At 30.2% G+C, this 19712-nt stretch overlaps 3 protein-coding genes across 3 annotated transcripts; 1 reads left to right on the top strand and 2 right to left on the bottom strand.

Annotated features, from left to right (window-relative positions):
- The first annotated feature begins 386 nt into the window (after positions 1 to 386).
- Positions 387 to 1790, top strand: LOC124915047 (40S ribosomal protein S26-3-like). The gene is made up of 5 exons (XM_047455695.1): positions 387 to 462; positions 546 to 638; positions 885 to 969; positions 1064 to 1194; positions 1514 to 1790. The coding sequence occupies exons 1-5, from the start codon at positions 460 to 462 to the stop codon at positions 1592 to 1594; spliced, it is 393 nt and encodes a 130-aa protein (XP_047311651.1). The 5' UTR covers positions 387 to 459; the 3' UTR covers positions 1595 to 1790.
- Positions 1791 to 6613: 4823 nt separating this feature from the next.
- On the bottom strand, positions 6614 to 7199 carry LOC124913665. Its single transcript, XM_047454076.1, has one exon. The coding sequence runs from the start codon at positions 7151 to 7153 to the stop codon at positions 6686 to 6688; it is 468 nt and encodes a 155-aa protein (XP_047310032.1). The 5' UTR covers positions 7154 to 7199; the 3' UTR covers positions 6614 to 6685.
- Positions 7200 to 11906: 4707 nt separating this feature from the next.
- On the bottom strand, positions 11907 to 18251 carry LOC124914809 (fasciclin-like arabinogalactan protein 4). Its single transcript, XM_047455417.1, has 2 exons — positions 17077 to 18251; positions 11907 to 12429 (listed from the first exon to the last, which is right to left on the bottom strand). The coding sequence occupies exons 1-2, from the start codon at positions 18029 to 18031 to the stop codon at positions 12056 to 12058; spliced, it is 1329 nt and encodes a 442-aa protein (XP_047311373.1). The 5' UTR covers positions 18032 to 18251; the 3' UTR covers positions 11907 to 12055.
- Between the last annotated feature and the right edge of the window lie 1461 nt (positions 18252 to 19712).

Genomic DNA, 19712 nt, shown 5'->3' with positions numbered 1-19712 from the left:
TCATCTTTAGTTTGTTAATAATCTTGGTTTATTTTGAGCCCCAAAATATTGACTCTTTCCATCTATCAAATATATAACAATTAATTTGAAAAATAAAATACCAGGTTATAATCTATGTGTCACGACTAATCAAGGTGTTAAAATTATTTAAAGATGTAATACAGTTTTTTTAATATATTGAGCAAATGAAACCTAAAAATTCTGTAAGGTCAATTTTGTGAATTGAATGAAAAAATAAAATAGTTAAAAAGGTAGAAAACTATTAATAATTTTATCTAATGAGTTATTCTATATTTAAACTGTCTAATGGACTTCGTAACAAATAAAGATGTCGGGCCCAATACGTAATGGGCCTGAATAATCACTTATATATTTAAACTGTCTGATTGCCAAACCCTAATCAAAGAGAGATACAGGCGTAGAGAGAGGCGAAAGAGAATCCTAAGGTTTTCTTTCAATATGGTGAGTCGATTCCCGCGAATCTGGATTTTGATCTCATGTTCGTTTCTTTCTCTTCTCATTGTTTAGTTTTTGTGTATTTTCAGACTTTCAAGAGACGGAACGGTGGCCGCAACAAACACGGCCGTGGTCATGTCAAGTTCATCCGTTGTTCCAACTGCGGCAAATGCTGCCCCAAGGTCCTCTTTCTATATCTATGCGTTCTATATCAATTGATCTTGTTTTATTCTCATATCTATCCGGATCTGCTTAGAAAAACCCTCACTAGAATGAACCTGATATAAGATTTTTCTATTGAATGTCGGGATTTCTATTAGAATTTGTTGTTGCTTTCTGTTTTGGGATTGAGATCCGGTCTAGGGACCTAATTTTGTTCACCTTTTGTATTTTGTACATGAATCTGATTAATTGAATAACTTTGATAGGACAAGGCCATTAAGAGGTTTCTTGTGAGGAATATTGTGGAGCAGGCTGCTGTTCGTGATGTTCAAGAAGCCTGTGCTTTTGAATGTATAATTTGTTCTTAATTTTATTTCTATGCTAATATTGCTAGATGTTTATTCTTGATGATTAACAATTGGACTTTCTCTATTGTTCTTGCTAGCTTACACCTTGCCCAAGCTATATCTGAAAATGCAGTACTGCATTTCATGTGCCATTCATTCTAAAGTTGTTAGGGTTCGTTCTCGCACCGATAGGAGAAACCGTGAGCCCCCACAGCGCTTCAGACGCAGGGTATGCAATGTTTTATTCATGTTTTCTTAATTTTTCAGATCTCTTGCATATTATTGTAAACTTTCTTGTTTGTTCAATCAAATCACTTGGCAATCTATTATCATCCACTTTGAACTCATTTCACAAGTTCACATAATTATGAGTCCTTTGAAGAGTGGGTTTGGTTCTAACTTTCTAAATCTAATCAGAATGAACTTTTTGAAATTTCTAGTTTTGCATGCTTTTCATGATATATTATTGCAACAAGAAATGTGCTGTTATAGTGCTGTTTGGTATAGAACCTAATCATTTGAAATGTTTTCTTCTCTATGTACACCAGGATGATCAGCCAAAGCCTGCCCAAGGAGGAGCACCACACACTGCTGGTGGACCAGCAGCTGCAGCAGCAGCCCGCACTTGAGACATCTATCCTATGATGGTTTTTGCCTAGTTTTGCATTTTCCTTGTTTACTTTTGAAAGCTTTGAACTCCACTATTTAAGCAAATTTTATTTTTCAGAACCAAGACATGTCTTTGGATTGAAATGTTATTGACTCTTATTGTTTGAGCTATAATTATTACTATTTTCATTTTGCATTGAAGAACCATTTTTATTTAACACCTGCAAGAGTTAAAGAATTAGAGGCATCCTTAAAAAGATGTTGAAATTCCTCTAATGATTTGTTGAAGATTGTTTATGAAGCTGGTTGTCTTGTCTTTTTTATTTCATCAATTGCCTATAGTAAATATCATTTGACTGGAATATCATTTTTTCAAAAGAATTGATAGATTGACATCTCATTAAAGTGGATCACGGTTCAAAAATAATTATAAATATTATAATCTTCGTCCCATAAGTTCAAGAAAACCTTAATCCCAAACAAAATATCTTCAAAATATTAATTTGATATATTTTAATCAAAATTATTGAATATTTTAGTATTAATTTATTTAATATTTTGTTTTGGTCAGGACAAACCAAGCACCCCAAAGAGGTGTAATATCAATGAATGCCTCTAGGCCCTCTAGCAAACAAAGGAGGGATCAAATCTAGAAACAAGACTTTTGGAAAATAGATAATTTTTTCTTTACGTAATAATAATAATAACTTAAGCAAACCGCTTAGAGTGTTATATAAGTACTTGCTTATATATTCATCTTTCTTTTCTTTTCTTGTCCCTTTGAAAAGCCTGTTAAAATTTCGAGTTAATTCTTAAAATCTTACAAACTTACGATTTCAAATGAGATTAACGATTCTTATTTTAAATAAAATCTTAAATAGGTAAACTTTTACAATTTTAAATTTACAATAATAAAATTTTATAATTTTATGAGTTTATAAATAATTTCGATTTTACGTTTAAAAAATGAATTTATATTTAAAAATAAAAAATAAAGTTATTACTTATTCAAATAAATAAATTAATATAATTAATTTTATAAATATAATTATTATTTTATAGTATTATTACTTATTATTATTTTAAATTAATTTTATATTTAAATATATAAAATTTAAAATTGACTAAGTATAAAATACTTAATTATATATATAAATAATAATAATAATATATAACTATTATTTTTTTTATTAAACTCTTACTATTTCTAGGGGTGTTATTAATACCAGTTTTGCCTTTTATTTTACAAACCGTTTAACCCGCCGTTAATGGTATCGGTTTTAACGGTTCTGGTTCTACCGGTTTTGATCGGTTCTGGCCGGTTAACCGGGTTTAACCAGGAACCGATAATTCAATTTTTTTTAAATTAAGTAATAAATTTATAAAAATATATTTTTTTTTTAATTATTGTTTGCATTTTCCTATTATACTATTCTTCATCTTTTTTTTTTCTCTATTATAATATATTATATTATTATTATAATGTAATATAAATATATTATATTATAATAATATATTTTATTGATATATTTAGAAATATATTATAATATATAATTTTATTGTAACAATATAATATATTTTATAGCTATTCGGTTAGGTTTTATATGTTTCTTGAAAAAATTCAAATTCATTTCGATTAGTCTTTGATCAATCAAGTATAAGCGAATATGATAAAATCTCCTTCTTAACCGATAGAACGAGAAGTAAAATTGGTAAATTATAATTTATAACTTTGATTTTAGGTGTTTCCGTATTGGACGTGTTGGAGAGAAAGTTAAAACATAAAAATATATAATTAAATTATTACCGGTTTACCGGTTAAATCGTTAAAAAAATAAGAAAACCGAAAACCGAACCGTTTAATCGGTAAAAAACGATTAACCGGAACCGCTAGAACCGGTTAACCAATAAACCGTTAAAATGAAACCGGTTAACTATCGGTTCGGTTGGGTTACCGGTTTTCCGGTTTTCCGGTTTTTTTGCACAGCCTTAACTATTTCAAATAAGCTATAAATTTTACGAGTTTACAAATGACCAACCAACGATTTTACGAAAACTCTCGATTTTGAGAACCCATTCCTTCATTTTTCTCCCTCTATTTCTTATTATAAGAAGCAGACTGTCTCATTATTTTGTAATTTGTTATATTAATTTTATAAAATTGTTTGCAAATTTTTATTATGTTTTGTTAAAAAATTATTAAAATTATTTACCAGTGAGTCAGAGTGGCCCTAAGAATTACGGGCCCATGCAAAAAAACATTTGAGGCCCATAAATTAAAAAAATATATACTAACTGATAAGCAAATTAAACATTTGCGGACATTATACCTTCGACAGATACATTTAATAATTTATTTTTTTATTTTTTTATTATTAAAAACACATTTAATAATTATATATTAATTTTTTTTATATATATTATATAACTTTTTTCTAATTTGATTTATTTATTTTTCATGTTATTATTTTTTAAAATATATATATATATATATATAAATTAATAGGAAAAATATATATATATATATAAATATAAATTAATAGGTAAAGCAATAAAGAGAATAGGGAAAATTATTAATAAAGAGAAAGATAGAAATAAACTTTTAAATTTTATTCTTATCTAGCAAGTCATAATCATTCTTCCATCATAGTTTCCACTAGGCTGGGTTATGAAAATATGGGAAATACAATAACCTAGTTAAGCCTAATTAACCCACTAGGCTGGGTTATGAAAACATGGGAAATACAATAACCTAGTTAAACCTAATTAACCCGTCGTTTGGACCGAAAATTCGGCAGCCCGAAGGTTAACCAGCGGGTTTATTCTATTAATTTTTTTTTTCTCACTTATCACTCTCTCGGTTTTTTTGTTCCCATTGAGTTTACCTATTTCTAGTTATATGTGGGGAGATAATTGATTTATAGTTTAGACACTAAAAATGACAAATTATTTCATTAACATCAAATTCCACTCTTATCTAAACCAACTCATTCCGTTTTTACCAGATAAGAAAATCAATTTAATGTAGTATTGTAATTCATAACTTAAGCCTAATTTTTCTCTAGTTAAAAACATAGTTATATAAAATCGATGGTTGCAGTTTGATTTGAAGCCTTGTCTCTCGCATAATTCAAGTAAATCTATTTTATTTCAACTTTTTTAAATTATTGTCATCATTTTCTTATCTAAATTTGACTTATTTTGAACTTCATACTTTATATAGTGATTATTTGGTTTCTAGATTATATTTTTATATGTTGTTTAATAATGAATTATGTTGGAGAAACATTAACGGATGCAACACAAAATCTTTTAAGTGTAAATCTCAAATTTATATAAGAGTAAAATTTGATCATGCACAGGCTCATTGTAGAAAAATCTAAGTAATTAAAAAAAATTAAAAAAAAGACGCATATGTCTCTATTGCGGAAAATTTATCTTTACTTTTGTATAAACAATTTGATGTATTTTATTAAAATTTTATTATTATCACTAGTTGAACCAGTTGACTCACCAATTAAATCAGTAACTCAGTGACACAGTCCCTTCACCGGGTTGATGATCGGCACGAATTTTAAAATTATGTCTTCCATTGTTCCACATCAATACTGGAATTTTTTTTTAGCTCTCACCATATTGTTACTCTTAAAATATTTACATAAATTAAATATATAATTATATAAAGTATTTTATAATATATAAAAAATATTAATATAATTGAAAACTAAATATATTAATTGATTTATAATATATTTAATAATTAATTAATAATATTATATTTATGAGAAATTTGGACACTTTATAAATTGGGTTATGCAATTGGATAGGTTTGTCTCAACCTATGCGAGTCATTAAAGACAATTAATATCTTCATGAGATTTATTTAATCAATTTTTATTATCTTAACTTCTCTTTAAGAAAAATTATAGAGATATATAAATTCTTTAACACTAAAATGAAAAAAAAATATAGTTAATTGATTAATTAATTTCTTCATAAGCTTATATGTATAGTGTATAGATGTATTGTTTTAAATAGGATGATCTTATTTATGCATATGCATAAGTTTATTTACATTGAATTCAGTAAATTGTATAAACTTCATCAATGAATCTACCAAAATGTTCTCTCCTCAAAAGATGCAACTCAGATCCTTCAGTCTTTTGCTATTTTATTTAAAAACGCCGCACTCTAAATATGCATGTTTATTCCAGGAAGACATGTCCTTTTGGTGTTCTTATTCCCTTGTAATTCCTTATTTGAAAAATCATAAATAATACTATTTTTTTTCTTCTATATATTGTGATATTGTATGGTTTTAAATTGATTACTAATTGCTTGAACAATAATTCTTCTTTTGTTTACTTTCTTCTATTTGGATATGCCTACAACTAAACTAAGTTTTCAGCTATTTATATTTCAATATCCTCGCCCTAGGCCCCAAAGTTGTATTCATTTTCTATTGAAAGACAACTACTTACAAAAACAGTTGTTCTGAATTGTTGCGGTGCCCGTAATAATAAATATAATTTTTTATTTTCAAAAAACAAAAAAAACTTTTACTTTCACATTGCAGTGACGACATAACTTATTGCGTTGCAAATTTGTCAAGCTATCGTCAATTAATGCTGAAAACAACAAAGAAGACAGAGAGGGAGAGTAATATTGTCCAACTAGCTATTCCCATTATCACCAGCATTAATGAAAATCAATGATTGCGATCATTATTATTATTATATATATATTTTTAATTCCAATCCAGGCTTCCCAAAGTGTTAATGAGATGATTTTAACCTATGATCGAAAAATCAAAAGGAAGAATAATTTGAAAATGTGAAGTTCTAGCTAGCTGCTTGTAATTTGCATTAACTAATAGATATAATTAGTATCTATCTATCTAGCTAGGTATAGTCGAAAATAAATAAATTTGTTGTAACAAATTATAAATGAAGATCTAGGTAGCTAGTGTCTTCTAATTAATTGAATTAAACTGCATGGCATAGTTATATGTAATACAATTATAAATTCACAATTTTAGATGGAAGAAATGAAGAAAAGCTATAGCATCAAATTAATCGTAATAAATATATATAACTAATTGGGTTAGTTAACTAATTATTATCTGTTCTAAATTTCTTGATGATCTTACCATCATCATCATCATCATCATGAGTACTACTAGAACATTTGATTAGATGGTGAGTGGGCGGGAATAAGAAATCAATATCTGTTGAGAGATCCAAAACAATTATCCGGCGACCTGTTCTTGTTCTCTTGGCCGGCGTTGGGCGTGGCTTGGGTTTTCTTGGCGCCGGCGGGCAACGGATAGGAACCGGTGGAATTCTCCGGTCAGAGGATGTGGATGTCGTATACCCTTCTTCTTCTTCTTCTTGTTTTAGTCCTCTTCCATGGTTGTTTGGAATTTTGACGGTGAGATTTGTAGAAGTGAAGAAATCATTTTGATGATGATGATGATCCAACGTCTGGCAATTATTATTATTAGTGGTGGAGGAGGAGGCAGAGGAATTTATTAGTACAGAAGGAGGACGGACAGAATCTTCTATACCGGCCATATTCATCGTTGATCACCTAGCCTAGCCTTGGATGAGGATGAGAGAATTATGTATATTTATATAGCTGTATTAATAAAATAATTAATAATAATAATAGCTGGAGATTGAGTGATGGCTTTTTAAATTTGTAATTTGGATCATGACTGTGTGTGTTATTAGTGTGTGAGAGAGATAGAGACACTGTGTGTGTGGGTTGTGGGTTGTGGTTGACATGTCTATTTCGGCGAGGGATCCGATGCAAACACTTCACTTCTAATTCCCAGGCCATCTAACAATTATCCATTTATTATTATTATTATTAATTACTTATTTAAATAATTTAAAAATTATTTAAAATGTTATGATTTTTTTATATTTATTTTGGTTAATTTGAAGTATATAATTTTTTTTGGTAAAAATATTTAAATAATATTAATATAATGATAAAATAATTTTATTTTTAAATATATAATATTTTAATATTTTAATAAATAAATGGAGTGATATAATAGATAAGGGAGAAAGTAGAATAATGTGATTATAATAGAGTTATTAAATAATCTTGATTAAATATTTATAAATTAATTTTAAAAATCTCTTAGGTATTGTTTTATTTAGGAGAGAATATTTTTAAAACATAAATATATATGAAATTAAACTAAAACCCTTATAAAAAATACCAATTATGTTTATTAAAAAAGTAATCTAAAATTTGTATGTTTATTCAAAAATGTTTTATAATTAATCTCATCTTTTATATCAAACAAAAATAGTTTTTTTTTTAGTTTATTAATTCTCTACAACTTATTTGTAATTAATAATGATTATGATAAAATATTAAATTTGATATAATCTTAATTAATTTATATATATATATATATATATATATATATATATATATATATATATATATATATATATATATATATATAAAAGGAGGGAAAGAAATTAGAGAAATGAATGCCATCATGAAAAAATAAAAAAAAAAATGTAAAGAGAGAATATTGAAAAATATTTTTAATTTTTTAACCAAATTAATTTCTAGTCTTTCAAATTTCTTCTCTATCATTTATTTATTTATATATATATATATATATATTATTTTAGAAAGAAAAAAACAAAAAAAATAAGATATTTTTAAAAGGAATTAAAATAGAGTAAAGTAGTCCTTATCAAGTAACTATCAAATTCTTTGTGTACTTTTTAAATTATAACTCTGAATCTCATTGTAGCTGGGAAAGGGAATTAAAGTGCTCTCCTCTCTATCTATCTGTAATGTTTTAATTATTATCATAATAAATAAACTAATTAAGGTAATATATATAATTTATTTACAGTGTCTTTAACTAATAATTCCAGATCTGGAAAACAACTTTGATGTAACAATTCACGTGCTTGTGCTTGGTTTGCCTTCTTTATACAATAATAATAATCATAATTAACATCAAAATTCATTATATATATATATATATATATTTATAATATTGAACTGACTAATTAATTAATTATATGAGAAAAGAAGGGAGGGGCAATTTAGTCTAACTCCAATTGCATATGTTAAAGTCTGTATTAAATTTGGTCAGAAACTAATAATTTAGGGGTCCATTCACATAGCATTGGGACAGTGGGGGACATATATGCTATTTTACCCAATATGCATCATGGGATGAGAAGGATTCAAAGTATCTAATTATATATATATATATATATATATATATATATATATATATATATATATATATATTACCCTCCTTAATTGTTATTATTATTATTTGAAAATTCTATAAAAATTAATTATTAATTGGATCCAACATCTAATCACGATCTGGATCAATCCCACCACCCATTCTCAAAAAAGTTTTCAAAATTTTGATCATAATAATTAATAATTGCATTATTAATTAATTAACCCAACAAACATCCATCCATCCCTCCATTATCTGTGTGTTTCTTCATTGGATCAAATGCCTACTTAATTAGCTCATCCATAATTATTAGGGCCTTGTTTGATCTAGATTTATTTTATTGTTTATATAATCAGTTTCAAATTATTAAAATATCCTTAATATTTAATTAATTATATTTAAAAATGTTTATATCGAATCTCATTAAACTAGCCCTAAGATTCTAGAATATACATGTCAACCCATAGCTATGGGATCGCATTAATGTATGTACTACAAATATAATAAGTTCATTATCCTAATTTTCCAACCAACGATAAAATTAAATTAAACCACTAGCAGGATCAGTCTTTTTTTATTACCAATTTATCTATGTAAAGTAATCCCAATAGGGTAGTTCAAAGATCTGTCATGTTAAGTTTGAGTGGAAATATGCTCACTTTTTAAGATTAAAAAAATAATCATAGACATCAGTTGCATATTATTTTGGAATTATTTTAAATAAATTATCAATGCAAATAACACAATAGATGAGTTATAAAATTAAACTTGTTAACTGTAGTTATCATTATATTAAAAACTTACAGATTTGAAAATTATGTAAAACATAATCTCTAAATATCACATCCACAACTCGACATTAAATTATGAGTATCAATTTTCAAACTTCCTCTAATCTTACATAAGCCCTAAATGTACTTTAATATATTATATATATTTTCAGTATAGAAACGTCACCAGCAATTAATATTAATTGATGATTTATATATATAATTAAGACAATAATATATTTTAGAAGAGAGTATGGAACAAGTCCATAAGTGAGCCACACTCCCGCATGACAGAGAGATTTTAGTAATGATAAATTAAATATTCATATTACATAGGATTCCAACATTAAACGTGACAGAGACTTAATGAAGTGATCATATATATATTAATTAAATATAATCTCCATATCTTATATATTATATGCCCTATTTACTGGCCGCAATATATATGATACGGGCGGGGGCGAAGTATAAAAGAAATATGCATTTTAATTATCTACTGACTGATGTATATTTTGATTTCTTAATTTAATTAGCCAGGTCATCTTATAACGACTCTTGGAATACTCTAGGAGAGTAGCTAGCTAGGTTTAATTAATATAGAAGATCCATTGCATTGACAATTAATCACAAGTGGGATTAAAGAAAGTAGGTTTAATTAATAAAATGATTTGATTTCTTTACTGAATTGAGTTGAAGTATTTATTACTAGGGTTTCTAATCCACACCCATTTCTTTCTCTCTATATATAGCTGGAATTAAATGAAATCAAACAGGCATTTGAAGTATTAATTATAATGGATCATGTGGATATGAATGCAAACCATATGCTAGCTAGCTAGCTAATTAAGGGGTACAAGTCAAATATTTATAAGTAGTAAATTATGCTGCAGAAATATATATATAGGCAACTAATATATTTTTATAAATATGGTAATTGATAGAGCTTAATTACCTACCCACTGACCATATGTATTTAAGTCATACAAAAACTTGGACTAATTAAACAAGTTAAAGGGTTTGCTAATTACTCATCTTTAATTTTGAAAGCATCATGTCCATAGATGGTTATGCAATCAAAAGATCATTAGTCATTGGTTACAAATGAAATGGAAAAAATACAAGAAGAAGAAGAAACCTAAATTAAAAAAAGAAAAGAAAAGAAATTGCATGCATGCTTAGGTAGAAGTACTAGAAGTGATATATAAATAAATAAAGAAATGAATGAAATAATGATGGGTGTGGCTGGGTAATAGTAATAATAATGCCCACAAACAAAAGCAAAGTAAAGTAAAGTAAAAGATGAAAATTAATAATTAACACAGACTCTCATGGCAAGCAATTATGTGTCCATTTGATCATAATAAAGAATGATTTTTGCTTCCAATATGGGTTAGGGTCCCACTTTCATCTTCTTCTTACACAATATTGTCAACTATAATAACAAATCCCCCACATAACAAGGCCTTGATTTCTACTTCACCTGTCTCTTTTATTCCCTTCACTTTCCTTTTTTTTACAGTTTCAAGGCTGAATTCAAGCTGAATTTTAAGGTCCCCCCCATACCCCCACATTACATTACATTACAGATCACGATTACCAAAATGGATTGATTCTTCCATCTCTTTCTTCTTTAGATCTAACTTTTTCATTTATTTTATTTGTACTTATTCATTAAAAACAAGTATGGGTTATATTTCAAATCAATTATTACTTTGTGGTGAACGCTTATGCAGAAGCTTCTTACACCAATAATTGTTGCCAATTTTTGAATCAAATTAATTGAATGGAGGAATTATAGCAACAACTTGTGGAGGACAACTGGGAGATAAATAAATAAAAAAAAAATTTGAAAAAAAAAATTAAAGGTACGATAGTTTAAAGAAATCCTGTTACACGCATTCACTTCAATCCAAAAAAGAGAGCCGGATAAAATTTTTTCAATTTGGTTGACATTTAAAATTCATATGCTGTGACAAATGAGGCTGCAAGTTTGTTTGCTTGTTTTAGTCCTCCTTTTTACAAGGCCTGCCTGCATGAATTAAATGCATGCCTTTGTGCTTACATTACACATTTACATGCGCAAATTCTTTAGACTTTTGGCACACTCAAATCATTTTCATGAACCTGTGCTTGAAAACATGCACTTTTTCTTCTTTTTCTTTATTTTATTAAGAAACAAAACAATAACCAGCATTACAAAAACCTAACCATAAAATACATAGTACCAGCCGCTAATACACACAAATGAACCTAATAAAGCATGAGAAATATGGTTTGGTATATATATATATCACTAATAATTACTAACTGGTGAAATATCTAGTCAAGAGATAACACACTCTGGATTTAATCAAGCTACACATAATTTCCTTATGATAAGATTAAATCAATATCAAAATTAAAATGGCTGCTCTTTCTTTCTTTCTTTCTTCTTCCAGCCAGTCCACATCATCATTTCAATTGATTACTATTTACCCTCTATGTTGATAATTGCATAATGCCATAAAAATTACAATTGGCAAAATTAAACCTGGGAGCTGGATAAAATTGGCAACACAACCTTCCCTCCATAGAGCAGCAATAAGGATAGGGGAAATTCTAACAGCTTCTGATTGGAGGATATCTTGGTTGGTTCCTGGCGGAGACAACAGACCTGCAGGCGAATCCTCCCGCGGTGACCAATTAGATTCAGGTGACACAGCATCCCATGAACCATCACCGACAGGCTTGGTATCCACAGGATTTTTTCCAAAGATCTCTCTTGGCAATAGTACATTTGACACTCCAAAAATAGCCAAAGGGTTCTGATCGAACACCGTTCGTGTCACTGTCGCCTGAATAAGTCCTGTATACGTGTCATGTTAAAAGGATCCAATACAGTTTTTTTTAGTTACATTCTTCCCCCTAATATTCTAATGCAAATATGCTAGTGGAAAGAAGCATAGTTCAACTTTACCATTTATGCTAGCTTGTTCCCACCAATCTCAAGCTCATTACATTTTCTTATAATTATTTTATCTAAAAATGAACATGACCCTAGTGAATTCACCTCATACCACAGAGCCCCCTTGTTTCTCTGTTCATTTTCAGAAACCCCCTCAATCACAAGTAACTCTCATGCTAAATGATGTTTTCATTTCTCAAAGCAATAAAGAAAGTCATATGTCAAAAGAACTTCACATATTAATCCAGCTCTCCAATCATGATTAGTGTGTCAGAATCAGGTCAAATGGTAATCTATAAGTACATAACATAACTGTCTATCTATATCTCTCTCTCTCTCTATATATATATATATATTTGAAGGGGAGTGGGAAAGGAAGGAGATGAGAGTAAATGGTGAAGGGAATCTTGATTCTTGTGGAGATTGGATAAAAGGGAATATAATAGTGATGATTTTATTCCAACTGCTCATACGTTTATATACACAATACACATAAAATTCTAGGATATAGTTTCAGTTCCTATAACTATGCTAAAATAATGATATTTTAACCACTTATGCAACTATAGACAATTATTTTCACATATTATCTCTACCCAAATTATAAGATATTCCACTAATCTGGATATTCTTCTACACTCACCCACAGAGTTTTTCAAACCTTGTCCTGGTGAGTCTGTCGACATGCAGTAGTGGGTATGTATGTAGAAAATTAAGATGAAGTCTCTGTCTATGTCCACATTACATATCCCAAGAGTTAGAGATCTCGATTCAAACACCACTTTTTGAGACCACAACCTGTTTTGTTGGTCGTATATATATATATATATATATATATATCACTTGTTCACTGTGTTTCTGGCAAGATCTGCATCTGTGTAGATATCTTTGGTAACATGTGCTCTGTGCATCTGTGATTCCCCTTCCATTATTTTCCCGAAAAAAATGTATTTTTATTATACCATGTGCACTTCAGTTGGATCATGCATGAATCGAGCCACTGACTAACTTTAAAACAAACGTCGGCAAATAAGTCGACCTACCAGCCTTTGGTATCTGTCTTTGTCTAACTCATGAGCTTTCTAGCAGCATTTCTATTCACTACGTCTCTCTGTTTTCCATGTCCAAAAAAAAACATATGTTCTTCCTTTCCAGGTCCCTTCCCTTCTACCTACACATGTTCTTCCTCTGAAACAACTAAATGTGTATATGAGATGTTTGTGTTGATGTTTATAATTTCCATTTTCTCATGGCAAGCACAAGATAATATTTAATGTTACTTTAATATATATTGGTGAGTAATCCGTCAGCCTTATTGGTATGGAAAAGTATAGTATAGAACTTCCTGATGCAATCCTCCATTTATTGAAAATATTAAGCATCACTACATACAGACAGTAAATCAAATACACAGTTTCAGTTATTTAAAACTGTCACTTGGTTGCTTATATTATGGAGTGAAAAGGTTACCATTTTTTTAATAAGGTAATTTCAGGGATATCAAGAGTACAAGAAAAAGAAAGAAACACAACACAAAAAAACACAACATGGAAAAAGAGAAAGTACAATAAAAGACAGTGAAGACAAACACTACCTTAGATTGTTCAAGAGATCCAAATCGTCATACACCGAGTGATCCGAAAATCCCTTGTCAATAAGGGCCCGTTTTCTTCTGCACCATCCCTCTACACCATTCTCCTCATCCATTCATTTAAATGATGACACATCATATGTTTTAATTTAAACCTTTCATTATTTTTAACCCAAATAAATTATAATATCATTATTATAATTTAACATAGTTAACATCACATTTATTCACCTCTCTCTTCCTTCTCCCTCTTCCGTAAGAATCGTCTGAAAAAATATCTGTTAATTGAAATAATATGTGAATGTGCAAAGAGATTAAGCATTGGATGCCTCATTACAATCCCTTAAAACTATCAATTATGTACAACTTCAATGGGTAATAGAGATAAAATTATGGGTTATTATCTACCTCTGTTGTTGGATGGTGTTATATATCGAATTCAATGAATCATTTGTTCTCCTTGTTACTTCAAGCGCCAAGAGTGGTTCATAAGAGACCAAAAATTACGGATTCGATTCCCACTTAGAACGTCTTAAATGGAAGTGGAAGTCAGGGTTATGGGGTGTCATGCTAGCTTTCTACATTTAAAAAAAAAAATGTTCTTCTTCGATTCCCACTTAAAATACCTTAAATGGAAATGGAAGTCATGACTGTAATGTGTCATGCTAGCTTTCAACATTCAATAAATAAAAATTGTTCTCCTTGTTGAAAAGAAAACCATGATAATTTTTGAAGATACACTTTTAGCTCTTATCATGCAACTTCAATCTTGTTTTTGTTTAGGAACATGAACATATGCAATACAATAACTGAAACTAGAAATGCTAATTGAGTCCAATTATTTTGTCCTGATCATTTGATTAAATCAACTTAAATAACATTAGAGAAACTAGAAGCCAATAATACTAATTAGGATAAATACTAATAACATAATAATAAAAGACATTAAAAAAACATCAAACAGAGTAGTCTCTAGCAGTTTGGTGAAACGAGGAGTCAATCTAAGTTGTCTTCCATCTCTTGTTCATTAGGATGATAATAGCTAAAAGTGTATACTAAAAAATTATCATGGGTTTTCTTTTACTTGAGAAGGGTAACAAGGAGAACGAATGATTCATTGAATTCAACAACTAAGGTAGATAATAACCGATAATTTTTATCTGCATTTATCATTGAAGCTGTGCAGAATTGATAGCTTCAGGGATTGTCAAGGAAGCAGCGCCAAGGCTTAATCACTTGCACATTCACATAATATTCATCTATCAATCTCTTGTACATTCACATAATATTCCACTATTAATCTCTGGCACATTCACATAATATTCTACTATCAACAGATACAATTCTTAAATAAGAGGGGAGAGATATTAACGTTGTTAAATTATAATAATGATATTAATATTTATAATTTATTTGGGTTAAAACCAACGAACGGTTTAAACTAAAACATATGATGTGCCATCATTTAAATTAAATGACGAAGAGATTGGAGTAGAGGGATAGTGCAGATGAACCCGGGTGGGGCGTCAATAAGAATAAGACGTGAGGATGTTAAGGAAATTGTTTTTCAGTCAGCTGACCAGTCTCCTAGTCATCTCTTGATCCTTTCATTCCAGATCACCCACTAAATGATAATATAAATGGTAAATCATATCTCATTAGGAGCCACTTTCTTCCTTAATCAATCAAATCCACCCAAAAGGCATTAATTGAGAATATGAATGGTAAATCATATCTCATTAAGAGCACTTTCTTCCCTAATCAGTCAATTCCTCCAAAAAGGCATTAATTGAGAATTGCAACACATGATCAAGTCCCACAATTCTTTTGTTAAAGAGCAATGAAGATGTCTGACTCCTCAAATGAGAGACACATACAAGAGTAACTCTTTTATCCTTAACAAGAAAGTCATGAGTGAGAATTTCACCATGAATAACCCTCCAACCGAAAAATGAAATTTTGGAGAGGTTTTAGCATTCCATACCCCGGTCTAAGGGAACGAAGATATTTCATCCTTTTCCAACAGCTCGTAGCACACTTTGACACAAAAATGGTCCATACTGCCCCACTTCATTATGTCCTCACAGTTCTCTCGGGGTTTGACTCCCTGAATCAAACTAATCAACTATTGCTTTGCTTCCTTTTCCGTCTCTGTTAAACAACAGGTAAAACGAACACGACTTGAAACATCCCTATCATCCCCATCTTACATATCCTCAGCACTAGCATCCTAAAAATAACATCAAAAGGCTAAGGGAATGAGTTTCCAATTTATGAGTCCAAAACACAATGGAGTTCCAATTACCCACCAAGAAGCTGGTCGCACTCTTGAAATTCTTTCAGTTAAGACTTAAGACTAATGCTCCTTCCACATACCAATGTCCTGGGTGTGAGAAACCTAGTTGGCGAACTATCCTATAATATCAACACCATACTTCGCCCAGAGTCACCCTCACCCAAAGCTTATCCTTTTCTTTAGACAATATCCAACACCATTTAAACAGAATGACTTTATTGAACACTGAGACATTCCCCATCTTGGCAATATTTCATTTAACAAGATGAGACATGACTCTTTCCATTCTCAAATAAAACTAGAAAAGGCTGCCAAGGTTTGGAGAGGCAAGAGATACTTATTTCAGTATTTAGTTATTTACTACAATGTTAATTGGTTGATTACACTATGGACTGATAAGGCTGTCAGATTTGAGGGAATAAACATGTAAGCATATAAACAATTTGGAAATACCAGTTAGTATGATTAGTGTCTAGGAAGCCTTTATAATACGGTTCTGTAAACTGCAAAGATATGCAACAATTTGTCTATAGCAAAGAGCATGATTGGTGCCTTTTTCTACTTGGGCAAATTCTTAAGATATTGAAATTCTGTTTAGGAAATGAATAGTAAAAGCTGATTTTATGATATGGAAAAAAAATGATGAAGAAGATTAATCTACCTGAATTAATGGCGACCGAACCGTTAATCCGAGAAATATTGAGTGTAAAGGTGCCAGCCCCCATGAACTCTGTGGCTAGTGTGGGTTGAACCGGGTTCACTATCGACTGAAGCGAGCCGAGGGTGTAGTAGGAATGAAGGACGTGGAATTTGAGCACGACCTCCTTCTTGTCTGCCGCAAGGGACTGGAAATTTGCTGAAACGGGAAGATCCGAAAAAGCCTCGTCGGTGGGAATAAACATTGTGATTCCGGCGCCGCCCTCGTTCCTCTCGAGCTCCAGCTCGAGGCCGGACGCGGCTAGCAAGGAAGCGGCTACATTGAAATCATGCGCTTCGATTAATTCGTCTGTGATGTTGATACCCAAGGGCCGCAATTCCGTCTCCATTAGATCGAATCCGGAAGGAACGAGAACCGAATTGATGGTGAAGATACTGAAATTGTAGGGTTGGGATACAACGAGCGAAAGAATGGAGGCATTGGAGGGAGATAGCGCAGGGGATCTGACAGAGAAGCCGACGGCGGAATCGTCATGAGTGATGTTAACAGAGCCGAAGTTATTGGTGGCGCGGCCGGTGGTTTGGTAGAGTGTGGTGACTAATTTACCGGAGGGAGGAATGCGGTTGAGATCGGGCCAGGAAAGGTATTGGAGAAGGACGTGGTAACGGACGACATCGGCGAGGTTAGTAGCGGAGGAAGAAGTGAGGCGAGTGAAATTAGGAGAGCGTAGGTAGGCGTTAGGGACGGCGAGGATAGTTATGGAGGATCGAGAAGCGAGATCTGCGGCGACGGAGGTTGAAGATAGTAGATTGTTGAATTCGGAGAGATGGGGGAAAGGAGATAGCAAATCTGTGATGTTTATGGCGGCGGTGGTGGTGAGAATGGAGATTGAATTGGTCGAGAAAAGGAATAGAATTATGAATGGGGCTAAATGGGCATCACGAGAGGTGCCGCCCATGTTTAGCTCGCTTAGCCCAGATGAAGAAGAAGAAAAGAATGGAGCAGCAAGTGAGAGAGTGAAAGAAAGAAAGCTATAATAAGAATATTCCTCTCGTGATTTCCATTTTTACAGGAAAAAAGGGTTACAGACTTACAGTCAAGTCAGTCTTACAGAAAGAGATGACTTCAATCTTCACTTTTCAAATAATTTTATCATTCCATGTTTGTGAATTCAAAGCTCTTTCATATCATCAGCAATCAGCATAACCTGGTTTGATTCTGCCTTCTAAGTTCTAAAGTTTTAATCTTTCCTCAACAATAATCGTTCTTCTTTAAAACCCTGTTTGTATTTTAGTTCTTCTATAAAACCCTTGTTTGTATTTTATTTGATTCTAGAAGAAGAAGAAGATGATGATTTGCCCTCTGTATACGTTAGCTTGTGTTCATACTTTTACTTCAACAACTGGATATTCTTCAAACAAACACACTAAACACGTTTGACTTTTACTTTGACTATGTAAACCTTTGAAATTTGCTTTATATTAATTTTCTAACCCAATACATAAATAAATTAGTAGTAATTAAAATTAGACACTGAGAATATATAAATGAAAATTTCATGAAAACATGAGAATTATAGTTGTGAAGTGTTGTTAGTTTTATAAATTAAAAAGTCAGATAAGTACAAAGTTATGGGATAATATAATTGATAAATAAATAAATAAAGTGAAAGTACAAGAGAATCTGGATAATCTCCAAACAAATGACCTCACTTAAGTTGTTAAGGCGGATGGCCTAACACTAGTTAAAGCTTATCCTCTTTTATCTAACAAAATATAATTATATTTGGGAGTCATTAATTCTATAAAAAATTAAAAATAAACTATATTTTTTATATATACATATGCCCATTATTGATTGGAATACAAGTACAACTATATGTATGCCTCAAAATTAGTGTCATATAGTTAGATATATGTTACTTTCATATTTCAACAACAATAAATACATATTATGATATTGCTTTGAAATAAATAATCATCAATTCGGTCACCTAATCACACTATTAATACATCCTCAACCTGCTCTCTGTTTTGTAACCTCTTTAATTAGTTATTTCAATTTTGTTTATTATTGATTTAAAACATAAATTGGTTATTTATTTGTGATTGTGTAATGTCTTGGCAGTATTAATGATTTATTTTTTTTATAATAAATTAATTCTCATCAAATTTAAATATAAAATAAATTAATTAGTAAATAAATAAAATCAAAATAAATAATTGATTATCTAAAGATCGTATAAATAATTTATAAAAATAAAACTCTTAAGGTAAAAAATACAATTTGTTGAGAAGAAACAAACTCATTTGAGTTCTTAAACAATAAAGTGGAAGTAGAGCAAGCCGAACAAATCAATGAAAACGATATCGAAAAAATTTCTACAAAATATTCCTAGCAACAGTTAAATTATCTTTAACCGAAAGTTGATAAATGACGCCGAAAAAAATCATGTTAAGTGAAAATAAACTATATACATATATATGACAAAAGTAGTGAGAAATTCATACAAATTATGTGAGTGAGGATGTCATTATATGAAAGATCAAATCAAATAACTATTTATTAAAAAAATGAAAAATAATTTCATACCCGATTATTTCATTTCTTTTGCTGCTACATAGAGACGGACACGGACT

Source organism: Impatiens glandulifera, chromosome 9 (assembly GCF_907164915.1).
Source record: "Impatiens glandulifera chromosome 9, dImpGla2.1, whole genome shotgun sequence".
Classification (NCBI taxonomy): domain Eukaryota; kingdom Viridiplantae; phylum Streptophyta; class Magnoliopsida; order Ericales; family Balsaminaceae; genus Impatiens; species Impatiens glandulifera.
The sequence above is the reverse complement of the archived record's forward strand: the minus strand, read 5'-3'. Positions and strand labels throughout refer to the sequence as shown.

Coding starts and splice junctions, on each gene's coding strand:
- LOC124915047 (XM_047455695.1), top strand. Junction 639..884: donor GCGGCAAATGCTGCCCCAAG/GTCCTCTTTCTA, acceptor TAACTTTGATAG/GACAAGGCCATTAAGAGGTT. Junction 970..1,063: donor AGAAGCCTGTGCTTTTGAAT/GTATAATTTGTT, acceptor TGTTCTTGCTAG/CTTACACCTTGCCCAAGCTA.
- LOC124913665 (XM_047454076.1), bottom strand. CDS start 7,153: ATGAATATGGCCGGTATAGAAGATTCTGTCCGTCCTCCTTCTGTACTA.
- LOC124914809 (XM_047455417.1), bottom strand. CDS start 18,031: ATGGGCGGCACCTCTCGTGATGCCCATTTAGCCCCATTCATAATTCTA. Junction 12,430..17,076: donor TTCGGTCGCCATTAATTCAG/GTAGATTAATCT, acceptor ACACGTATACAG/GACTTATTCAGGCGACAGTG.